This window comes from Mus pahari, chromosome 10, assembly GCF_900095145.1.
Source record: "Mus pahari chromosome 10, PAHARI_EIJ_v1.1, whole genome shotgun sequence".
Classification (NCBI taxonomy): Eukaryota; Metazoa; Chordata; class Mammalia; order Rodentia; family Muridae; genus Mus; species Mus pahari.
In genome coordinates this window covers 70784952-70798008 of record NC_034599.1, presented here as the reverse complement: position 1 = coordinate 70798008, position 13057 = coordinate 70784952, and the positions used below count along the sequence as shown (strand labels likewise).

Here is a 13057-nt window from a genome sequence, read left to right as displayed (position 1 = left end):
TTCTTGGAGAACTCTGAGAAGTTGACAGAAGCATCCCGGTGCTTCTTCTTGTGCTCCTCCTGGCAGGTTTGCACAAAGAATGCATATGAGGACATTTTGCCTCTCAGCTTCTTAGGATCTCCTTTGCTCATGTTTAGTTGATTTTCCTCTGTGAGGCACAGAGTCTCCCAGTGCCCATCCGGCTCGCGCTTGCCCCGGCGCTGTCTCTATGGAACTCAATGTACTGCAATGGCTGTGAGAGCGGGCAGTCACAATAATTTAAATAGCTTACTATTAACAGACACATTCCAAATGTGCAGGAAATCTGTTTTTAATGTGTTTTCTTTTTCATGCTATTGTGTGTTCCGTCTACGCGAGGGGCTACCTGGACTAACTTCAAATATTCTTATATTACATGTCACTCTAAGGACATCTTTTTCCAAATAAGTTATAAAGAACATGTATTTCTTAATGGCAGGCATTTTATCATCTGTGATCATTTAAATTATAGGTGTAGGATCCTGTTTTATATGGCACCCTGCTACTGCAGACCTTTTCTTTGAGCTATTTGAGTTAGACAGCTCTGCCAAACAAAACAGTGGGAGGGAAACTGTAAAAAAAAAAAAAAAAAAAAAAAAAAAGCTTTAAAATGCTAAAAAAAGAAATAAGTGAAGAAGCAGCAATCTAAACATTAGCTAGAGGACTATTCCCATGACCTGCGTCTGATGCACCATCAGCTCCAGGGAAGCACAGAACGCCCTTAGACCTCATACATTGTCTTTAGAAACAGAAATCACTTCAGGCAACACATACGCAGCTGCTATAGCAAAATTATGGAATGCTAACCTCAGATAGTATTTTAAAGGTCTGTACTACATGATATTCTTCTAGAATGAGAATGAAAGAATTAGAGAAAGTTTTGAAATGTAAGTGCAGTGAAATCTAAACCAGCCATGCATAGAAGCCTAAACTACACACACACACACACACACACACACACACACACACACATATATATATATATATATATATATATATATATATATATATATCCATAAGGCTGCCTTAGGGGAAACACCCCATGTGTAGTATAAAGTAAAGCAAGGCTAAAGTGACTTTGAGAGGTGACATTTGTAATATTTGTCTTTGATTCAGGAACACTGCTCTTTTGTGGCTATGTGATTTATTTAAATCACTTTCTTCTTTAGATACATGTAACCAGATGAGGTTTAAAACAAGCACACACTAATAAAACTCATGATGGAAAACATTATTGAACACTAGTCAGGAGGTAGGCCCCACGATCCTGTACACACAGGGACCATTGATGTGACTGACCCTTTGTGGTTACCCACATCCTGTACTGCAGACATGTGTGCTAGGCTTTCTAAGGTTCAGAGAGGTTAATTCACTTACTCAAAGGCATGGCACACTGTGGATAAGGGCACGACTCTAGAACCATCTCTCCTCATCACAGATGTCCTCAGGAACTATGCAAAGCAATTCAGTCAACTTATTTAATATTACTTTAGGTTTAAAATGGGTTCATTAATTTTCAGTAGGCTAATCCCAGATTTAACTTGGGACCACATGCAGAATAAATTCTGTCATTTTGTATTCCCATCATGTGTATTTATTTAAGCAAGGCCAGGAGGCATGATCCAGTTTCTTCTTATAGGGAGACTTCCTTTCATTTTCTTTTGTCATATTTTCTTGTCATTAGCTACAAGAGTTAAGTGTGGCCTTTTAGAGATTGTTCTATTCTCATTCTTTCAGATGTCTTTGTGAGCATCATATATGGGTCTGAAGGATAGTCTATAAGTCAATTTTTATTATTATATAATAGTAGTAGCATAAAGTCATGGGCATCATCTTATTAGGAGAAGAATATTTTGTACACAATTTTTTTTAAATCACTGAAAAATTATAGAATTTTGATAATATCAAGATTTAGTATTTGAAATGAAAATTTAGTTATAATTTATGTTGGGGTTGGTCTGGTACTGCTATGTATTCAAATACTAAATATTGTATCCCAAGATATGCTTGCCTCCGGAAGAGCAAATTCTCATGCACACCAGCTTTTGTTGTGTAAAACTTGCCAAGTTATCCCTGATTGGTTAATAAAGATGCTGATTCACTTAGGGTTTCCATTGCTATGAAAAGACAACATTACATAACACTTATAAATACAAACATTAATTGGGGCTGGTTTATGGTTTCAGAGGTTTGGTACATTATCATCATAGCAGGAAAAATAGCAGCGTCCAAGAAGGAATGGTGCTGGAGAAGTTGAGAGTTCTGAATCTTGATTTGACAAAGGCAACCAGGAGAAACTGGCATCCTCGGGCAGCAAGGAGGATGCTCTCTTTCACATTGGGTAGGGCCTGAGGATAGGAGGGGAACTCCAAAGCCCACCCCCACGTGACACATTTCCTCCAACCAGGCCACACCTCATAGGGAGTTGATATTCCCTATGAGCCAAGCAAATTCAAACTACCACAGATACCTATAGCCTGAGCTGAGCAGAAGAGAAGTAGGCAAAGCTGTGGCTCCTGGGATTGGGGTATCAGTTAGGGACCATTAGGAGAGACTAGAGGAGGAAAAAGGAAGTTGCTATGGGGTAGCATGGATCACAAGCATGTGGCCATGAGGCTGGCCTGATGAAGCAGGAACAGTGCAAATGGACCAGATGCCCATATTTATGGGAATTTGGGTAGGGGAAGCAGACAAGATAGCTAAGAGGGTTGATATCTGCCGAGCTGTGGTGCTTTCAAGTTTATTATAAATCCAATGGTCTCTGTATCTTTTATTTGGGAACTAAATGGTCTGAAGTAGTGTAAAAACCCCTAGTAGATATTTAAAGGCAACAAAAAGGTATAGCAAACCCCCGGAATCATAATAACCACTACACTCTCCGAATTTTATAACTACGTCAGTGTATCCTATCTTTTCCCAAATGTAATTGAATATGTAAAAGAGCATGAAATGATCTATAAACAGAACAACTTCTTCAATTCTAAAAGATGATGAAAATTTCTTGCAGTCCCTTAAGATCAATGACAGCTGGTGAAATATTGTTTCTTAAAATAATCAGGAAAAAATTTTTATATCAAGTAATGTGTTTTTCTAAGGAAGATATCTGTATACTTAATTATATGATAACAGATATACATATAAAAGGCAGGGTTGCTTACCTATACAAGATAATTGGAAAGAATATGTTGCCATTCTTTCAAGCTGACTGATTTACTGTGCATTTCACAGTGATTTTACTGTATACCTACCTGCCACAGCCAAGCACTGAGGACATGAACTAAAGAGACATTATCTTCATAACGTTTACAGTACAAATAGCAAATGATCAAAGAAGATTTATAAATATATAAAGAGGTTTATGATTATAGGTACCAACAGTGACTTGAAGGAAAATCACTCCTTGACAAGAACTTAGAGTGACACAGTAAAGAGTCTGTGATTACTAACCACATAGTGTTTTCTGTTACATCAAATGCATCCCCGCCAAAAGGACTCAGAGTTTTTGCCATTTCACATCATACTGTTAGAACTGCCAGAAAATACAGACATTGAGAGGTAACTGAGCAAATGTGTGTGTAAACTGCCTCGTATGATAGTGCCCTGTCTAAATGCCAGGAAAATAGGACCAAGAATCGGTTCAGGTTAGCAGGAATTTCAGCAAAGTGAATTAATTGTATTAATAGAGCTCAGGGTTACTAGGAAAACTGGAGTCACATATACAAAGACTTGAGTGTGTGCTTTCCAGGCTCTTTCAGTGAGAAGGGAATTTTTAAAGAGTTAGAATGTGTTTCTCAGAATTGATATTCCTGGAAACATATTTTAGTCACTATAAGTAAGATTCAGAAGGAAGGGGGAATGATGCTTACGTATTCCACGTAATATCTTGTGGGTTTGTGGGTCGGTAATACATCTGTGGAATTGAAAGGGGAAAACAAGTATAGAATATAAAGGAGATTAACTTCGTGCACATTTATTTGTGTGTATGTTTGTTTGGGTGGGCGTGGTTGGGCATGGGGGTGTGCATGGGTGTGTACGGGTGCATAAGTAGGGGTGTGTTATCATGGGCAGGAGTTGGTTCTCTCCTTCTCTATGTGGATTCTGGTGATTGAACTCGGGTTGTCAGGCTTGGTGCCAAGTTCCCATACCCACTAGCCATCTTACCAGCCACAGAGACATTTTATGAGCTTTTCTCCCTCTGTGGACTGTATATTTAAGTAACCTCCCTATAAATTTTCTCGTATTAGTACTAAGGTTGGAATGGTGTACTCTAAATAGTACCTACATCATCATGAAAGACCCCAGCAATGAGCTAATGAGCTAGTAAGAGGAGACAGGAAATGGTTTTCTTCCTTTTTCTTCCGTCTGTCGTATGAGGATACAGTGTAAAGACAGAGATGTGAAACTAGAAGTCAAGGCTTCACAGACCACAGATCTGTCAGCATCCTGATTTCAGATTTTCCAGACTCTAGAACTGGTTGAGAGACACCCCCCCCCCATCTGAATCAGCTTGGTCTTCCATAACTAACTAACTTGGTTAGTTATGCAGCCGTAACTAACCAAGACAGAAACTAATTAGGTATAAAAAGTAATGCCTGGGAGAATCAAGCCCAGGATTCTGGGGGGAACAGAGGAGCTCTTGGTATAAGGCAGTGTGTGATGGTAGTGACCCTGGATGTGCATCTGATGATATAGAGATGTCAGTGTCAAGTCCAGTTGAAGTTTATCAGAAAAACAAGCCTTTTCTTCCTCAGTGGAGCAACTGTTGGTATGAGAGACACAGTAAAGGGGGAGACTTTGTGCTGTGAAGAGCAACAAAAGCAGAGTGCCGAGGGAATCGAACTTCAGGCATGGAAACAGAAGAAAAAGAGTAATTAATATGAAATCAGCTGACTAAAGAGAGCAGAGGATAATGGGAACATGGGACTGGGATCAGAAGTAACCAATGAAATGAAGGACAGGGAAGACACTCAGGGTCAGGATGCTGACACTGGGTTAGGAGGGAAGAGGCTAAACTGATCACTAATTACCTGTCTCAAAGTCTCTAATCAAGTCTCAGGATTGACCAGTTAGATTCACTGTCTGAAATTGTGAACAACGCTATAGCACCTTTTCATTTTTAATGAGATGATTGAAAATGACTTACCTCCTCTTTTGTGTGTCTTACACATTACATGTCAGCAAATATGAATGATGAATGAAACAAATGAAGAATTACCTCTACATTGCTCATCAGCTAATGTGAAATTCTATCACATTCGAAGATTCTCAAGGTAGTCGAAATGTCAGAGATAAATGGTAAACTCAAGGCAGGCCCCAAAGTTGCTAGTCAAGAACTTTAACCTGTATTTGTTATTTTGCATCCTATGTTTATATATTAGCATATTATTGCAGGTTATTTTTTTAAAAATAGCTTAAAATTATATTACTTCTTAGAGAACTTCAATTCATATATCAAAGGTTTTCCAAATCCTATGAGAATATGAACTAATAGTTTATAATATATGGAAATGATTATATCATTTGTATCTAATATATATATATATATATATATATATATATATATATATATATAAAATCTCACAGTGTTCACTAAACTTAAACATGTTCAATTTTATAATTATAGACTTGAATACCTGTGGTACCCATCTGGAAGATACAAAGCTGGTTACTTCTATTACAGACAAGCCAGTTTGGGAAAGTTGATTGATGAATTCAATTTTTATATCTGTGGGAACTATAACCTAAAAAAAATCATAAAACATATTCTATAAATGAATTATATAAAAACTACTGAAACATAAAATATTACTTCCCAATGGAAAGCAAATATATTATGATTTAAAATGTCAAACAGTAATCACCACAAATAAGGCTTAAATTATAAAACTTCTGTGCCTTTAAAATGTTAAGGAATTCACTTTATAAAGGCAATATAAACCTACCTTTTCATTCTGCAATCCATCCCTTGGTCCAACTTCTACTATTTTCACATATTCAGGGAGTCCAGATAACTGGGATGCTTCCTGAAATGCAAGAAGTATGAGTACAAGAAAAAAGAGATCACTTGGATTGCCACACTGTCGTGGTTTGAATGAGACTGTCCCTCATGGGCTTGAATAGTGAAAGTCCGCAGTTGCGGTAAGATCTTGGGAGTTTTGAGGGACACAGCCTTGTTGGAGGAAGCATCTTACTGGCTGGCTGGGATTCACGGTCTCTCCTTACATTCAGTTTGCTCTCTTTGACTCAGGGCCTGCCTCAACTCCTGCTGCTTGCTGTTGTGCACGACGATGGACTATTTCCCATCTAAATATCTATAATACACCTTGGTTATTGTGCAATAGAAAGGTATTTAATATAGTAGTTGGTACCAGAGAGTTGACTGTTGCTATGAAGAACCATACTAGCCATTGGGGGGGAGGGAGTTGAAGAGGAGAAGGAGGGGGATGGGAGGGGGAGGAATGTAGAAGACTTTGGGAGTAAGGCCTAGAAAAATGGTTACATGTTGAATGTAGCAGTTAAAGCATTATTCTAGCGTGAGCCTAGAAGACAGTGCTGAGGGAAAACCAGATCAAAGGGACCTCTCGTAAGAGGTTTAAAAGAATGCAAAGACTTATTTTAACAACAACTGGTCTGTAGACCATTTGTGTGTTATTTTGGCAAAGAGTCTGGCTGTCTTTTGCCCGTGACCTAAGAATTTAACTGGGGCTAAATTAAAAAGTAATAGGCTAACCTTTTGTCGTAGGAAATTTCAAGACAGTGTAACCCCGAATCCCTGCCATAACTGTTACTGATAATGTTTATTCAGATCTACAATGAAGCAAAAACATACGGGGCAGAAAGAAATACACTAGGAGGCTTCATGTTACAGCCAAGGCATGGGAGGTTTCCCATCCTGCACTGGAATAAAGGGGGAGAGGGTGCCTTCCGAGAAAGACCTCACACAACTAAACTTCCAACCAGTGTAAGAAAACCTGAGGCATTTTTGAAAGCAACTGAATAAAAGCGCTACTGCTAACGTGATCCAAGAGGCCGTGGTCTAGCCCGTGCCGGCAGCCTAACACAGCAGTGTTGTCCACATGGCTTTGGTTTTAGAGACATAAAGGATTTTCCCCTCTGTGGAAATCCAAAGTCATGGATTCTTCCTCTGTGGTTTCAGACAACCACAAAAGGCAGGGAACATATGGAGGGGAGTCTCTTCATGAAGGTCATAGAGAGCCATGTGCTTTGAGAACCCATGTCTGTGAGGCTGTGGAGTTAAAACCTGAGTTGCAGTAAAGACCCCAAAATGTTGAAGACTTACAGAGTCATGGCCTGTCTGCCAAGAATGACTGCAAACAGCGAGTGCAACTATCCCAAGAGAGATGCATGCTAGAGACAGTAAAGCCAGAGGGCAGAACTGTCCAATTCGTTTGACCCCCAGACATGAAGCTACAAGATTTGCTAGGTTTTGGTCTTGATTTGATTCAGTATTTCCTGACTATGTCCCCACTCTTCCATTCTGTATCACCATACATTTAAACTATGTAATATGCTTTTAATTTAAAGGGGGATTATACTTAAGACATTGTCTTGAGTCTCCAAAGAAACTTTGGACTAAATGCATTTGAGTCATGGTACGGCCGTGAACCCATGGTGGTCAGGGAGTGGAAAGTCAGGGCTTAAATGAAAATGTTCCTCATCGGCTTGGGTACTTGAACACTTGATCAGTTGGTGGTGCTGTTTAAGAAAGTTGGGAGGTGTGGCCTTGCTGGACAAAGTATGCCACTAAGGACAAAGTTTATGTATTTATGTCTCATTTGCTCTCTCTGGTTATGGCTTGTAATTGAGGATGTGAGCTCTCAGCTTCCTGCTCCTGCCTCCACACCTGCCTCTTGTTATAGGTTTCCCACCATAATGGACTCGTCCTCCACTGGAACTGTAAGCCCAGCGAAACTCTTCTTTCTATAAAGTTTCCTTGACTAGGGATGTTTGATCACAGCGATAGAAGAGTAAACAAATACACCATGTCACTTTTTTATTAAGTAATTACATTCTGTTAAATAAATTCTAATTCCACAAAGTTAAAAATAGTAAAAATAGTAAAAAAAAAAAAAAATCAACGGGATATGACCTTATTATATACACTATTTACACTACTGTCACATTGAAATTATTCATTTATTATAACTTTGTGATAGGTGTTGTGATTGAAATTCAAAAGGTGAGTTTCTTTTGAGTAATTCAATTCCATTATTATAGATCAAAAATAATTGCAAACTATCCATGTTATAGACATTAGCATCCAAAATAAAGAACTCAAAGTAAACCAGAGTACCTGGAGGAAACGACACTTTAAAAAAGTTAAACACAAAAAGAGAAAATAAATTACAGTAAATGGGCAAAAGAACTTAACACTTTTCAAAGTAAGAAGCACAGATGTTCAATAATATAAGGGGGAAAAAAAGGCCTGTTTGACAACCTTAGCCTGAACCACAAGGAAAATTCAAATTAAAACCTTATCTCAAGTCCATTTTACCCAAGTCATAATGCCTATCAAGAAAAAAAAAATAAGTTTGGGCATAGTTGTAGGAAAACAAGAAACATTTATGTACTATTTGGTGGAATTTAAGTTAGTCTAGACACTATGGAAACAGTATGGTGGTTTACTCAAAGTCTAAACATATAAATACCATATGATCTGGCTAAACCACTCCTGGATACATACCCAAATGAAATCAGTGCCAACTTATAATATAAATACCTACATAGCCAAACATATTGTGGCAGGCACTACTTAGAACAGCCAAGTCAGAAAATCAGGCTAGGTACTCAATGACGGATGGAAATAGAAAATGTGATCTGTGTATTTTACTCATCCATAAAACTATGCCCTTTTTCAGAAAAACAGATGCTATGCCAAATAATCCAGCTTCACAAAGATAAATATCATGTTTTCTTGGTTATGTAAATTTAGCGGGAGGGGGGTGTACAGCGATGGTACTATAAGACATGGAAGAGGGGAAGAGGAAGAGAGGGGAGGGGATAAGAGATGCTAATGAAGATAAGAAGAGAATCTGATTCAAACATGTTATATACATGTATAGAAATATAACGACACATTACTTTGTATAATTTATCTGTATTACTGTAAATATGGTTTTTGTATTAAACACAAAGAGTCAAGCAAGAAGCCACTGCTTTGCCCTGAATTTGAATGTGAGTTTGGTGCACTGGCTTGTGCATAGATGACTGAGTCTACAGATGGAAGAAAGGATGCTGTTTGCTTCCTTTCCTTCTCACGCATCACAGCTCCCAAGAAATGCTACTTAACTGACTGACCCTCTCCAAACAGGACCTCATGCTCCTAACTGCCTAGACTGCCCTACTTTCCATTCATAGCTGAGACAGTGAATTGTTTGGATTCTGGAGTCTCTGGTCCTATCGACCTAGTTCAGAAGAAGTATTAGAAGTGTTAGTAAGATATTAGGTAATTAGTAATTAATAAGAATATGTATTAATAAGCATACTAGAAGATGTAAATACACTTAACTAAAAGGATAACATCTAAATAAGAAAAATTAGGCTTTCTAAATTCCGTATGAATTTTAAATGAGATGTAAGCTACATCTGTCATACTATGTAAGCATCATAGCTGGCTATTTCTGTGCTGAATGTAAATAATTCATCATCATGTCTTCAAATAAGGAGATAAAATAAACTTAGACATTCAGGACCTGAGCTTCCAACTATTTGGTTTTTGTCAAATACAGTGCACTCAACCAACTTATACACTGATTCTGTCCTCATGGGAGAAATGGCTACTTTTTAAAATTATTTCAGAATTTCATATATGAGCACATTGAGGTTATATTATTCCCACCCATTCCTCTCCCATCCAAATCCTTCTACTCTACCCACTCCCTCCTGACATCATAATCTCTTCTGATGTTTTATACACATATCTAGGAAATGTGCATACATACACTCAACCTACGGAATTCAACTTGTACTGCCTACACGTACAAATGTCTACAAGTGACCAGCAGGTTAGAATGCTCATACACGAAAGAAAAGTGATTCTCAGTTTCCTCTGATTGTGTAAGTCTTTATGTAGGGTTGTGAGATTTTGTTCCATCCATGTCGGCATGTTAACTGGTGGAGTTATCACAGGTCTTGCACAGGAGACCATCTAGTTGCAATTTCATGTATGCAACACCCTTGTCGTGATCATCTAAATTTTAGGTGTAGGGGTTGTGTTATAGTTGTCCCATTTGATATGTGGACAATATTGTCACTTATTCTCTGCATTTTGACTAGACATGGATCTCTGTAATAGTCTCTGCATTCTGTAAAGAAAAAAAAAAAAGACCCACATCTTTTTTGAGGGATAAGACCTGCACTACCCATGGCTCTGAGTATAAGAATGTAAGTTAGAAACTGCTGGGACTTGGGAGTAGTAGGTTCTCCTCTAGAGTCTAGCAGCCTCCTATCCCACATCTGGGATTAAAACAAAAGCATAGTCATATAATGTAACTGGGTTTTTAAAGAAACTAAAATTCTTATCGTGTGTGTGTGTGTGTATGTGTGTGTGTGTGTGTGTGTGTGTAACAAGGAAAGAAGCTCACTGGCTTATTTGGCATCTAAAGTTGTGATTGGCTCGATTAACACCCTGTGCTAACTTCTTGAAGGAATCCAGATAATCCCTAATACAATTCTAACTGGCCTTCTTTGACAATTTCTGTGAAACTAAAAATAACAAAGAAGGAAATAAATTCTCATTTCTGCATCTTCTTCTCCAGTTGTGAGGCATGGAACTAACTTGAGAGGGTGGGGGCTGAGAGGGGTGGATCCTCAGCTTTGGGTTTGGTTCTGGATGACAATACTGCAATCATGCCTAATGATGGAGTGGTTATAATTTGACCAAGAAGTAAGAGGTATGGCATGCGCAGATGGAGTAGGGGGAGACACTCCCTATTTTTTTTTTTTTTAATTAACTCTCCTCATCAAATAAGAGAAATGAGACCAGAGCAAAATCAAAACCAGGCGATCATAAATGTGATCTCATTATCATTGTTTCCACTCTGTTTTCATCATGAATTATCTTCCAGCATACATGGACAAAGAATACTGCTTTATTAAAGGGGACTGACTGCTTTCCTAAAAAAGGAACACAGTGTTTTGAAGGTGAAAATTATGTGCCATGTATAATTAAAGAGTTGGGTATTTCCCTTTGTTATCAGTGTGATTTGGTTGTCACTATTCACCAGTATATGAAGAAAACCAAAAGCAATAACCATTTCAGTCAAATTGGGGTATCTTCTTATTTGATGCATTCTTATGTCCTTCTTGAATTTAATCTGACTATTTAGTCTTTTGATCTGACTTTAATTAAGCCTATTACTGAAGCAATCCCCTAAGGCCATCAACATAACCTCATTGTAAACAGTCCTTGTGTCAAAGAGTGTTAGAAGATAAGCAGTTATAAATGCACAAGTCCAGGAGAAGCAGTCAGAAAGAAGGCAAAACACAGCATGTGATAGAAACCAGTAAGCTCTTGAGGTGAGACAATAATTGATGTTAACTTAAATCCTAGAATTCTAAATATATATACACACTTATATCAATTATTCTATGAGGTTTTATCTGTATATTTACAACATTCTCTAGAAGGCCAATACATAGGTAAATTGCTAGGAAGACACTAAAGATGGCCAAGAAAGGGCTTTTATATCACACACATTCAAGGAGTATATATTAAAGCTGAAAGACAAATGAGCTACTGGAGAAATGCAAATTCTCCACAGGAAATGTGGACAAAAGGGTAGACTGTGGGATCTACAGTGACCCTTAATTAGCAGTGGAAATTAATTCCACACACAGTGGAAAAACTCTTTTGGGGAAGAGCTTCTCCTTTATCCAGGAAATTTTAAACCTACATACTCATACTTGCTTCTACCTGAGGAATGTCACATAGCCTCAATTAGTTTATAGGACCAATTTCCTTTCTCCTGACAAAACCTGTTCAGTTAGCACCTGAGATTCCTGATATGCTTCCCCATGCTAACAAGGCATTCCAGGTCCCCTAAGCCCACAGCCTTTGCTCATCCTGGATGTCCCTGCCTTCAGTTCCCAAAGTTTTATATGCCTTCGATCACCCTAAGTAAAGAGGATCTGCCTACTGATAAGCAGTCCTGGTGTGGTCATTCACTGTATGTACTCACAGGGCTTCCAAATCCCCTGACTCTGCTCCCAATGCCCTAGTGGACCAAATTGACCAGCAATCCACCAAGAGCGAGGAGACCCACAACACACTACAACGTCTACAGTGAGGTATTTTTTCTTTTGGGGGGGAAGCCTGCAAGGGCAAAGGGTGTGTACTAAGAAATGGGGAGATGAGTGGGATTGGGTTCTTAATGAGAAATTCACAAAGAATCTATAAAAAGTTAAATAATGAGAAGAATTACTTTGCAGAAGTGAGCAATATTGCCCTTAAAAGAGCCTACAGAGTAAATTTCATTTCATAGCATTAAAAACATGTTGTGAGTTCAGGGTATCCCATTTAATGTGCAGTCCAATGCATGGCACTATTGAAACATGAAAGACATGCAATCCATCTTGAGCATTTCAAGAAATTGTCCATGCCCACATTTGGCGGCAGAGTTCCATTGATTCACTTTCAGAAAGAAAGCATAGAGGAAATCGCATGTTAAATTTTCATGTTGCTTTAGGTTTCAAAGGAAACTTCCTATCCACTTTTCACTTATGAAGCTACACTATAAATTAAGCAGAACCAGAAAAAAAAAATGGATGACTTGAGTTTAATTTGCTAATATCCCTGGCTTCTACCCTAGTTTCTTTGAAAATATGATTAAATATAGCATCAATTATTCAGTTTTGGTTGCAAACTAAAAGGAACCATTCTTTTATATGGAACACAGGTGGTCTGCTTGACTCAGGTTCACTTACACATAAAATTAAATGGGAGTCATATACTGGTGGGATATCTCTCTCTCTCTCTCTCTCTCTCTCTCTCTCTCTCTCTCTCTCTCTCTCTCTCTCT

At 38.2% G+C, this 13057-nt stretch overlaps 1 protein-coding gene across 2 annotated transcripts in view; it reads right to left on the bottom strand.

The window, feature by feature from the left end:
• Positions 1 to 13057, bottom strand: part of Hmgcll1 (3-hydroxymethyl-3-methylglutaryl-CoA lyase like 1) — a 127423-nt gene that overhangs the window by 74825 nt on the left and 39541 nt on the right. For both annotated transcript variants that reach the window (XM_021207104.2, XM_029543829.1), the window contains exons 2-3: positions 5961 to 6041; positions 5652 to 5759 (exon numbers count right to left, since the gene is read on the bottom strand). In XM_021207104.2, the coding sequence (XP_021062763.1) occupies positions 5652 to 5759; positions 5961 to 6041 (189 nt within the window). The remainder of the gene's footprint in view (positions 1 to 5651; positions 5760 to 5960; positions 6042 to 13057) is intronic.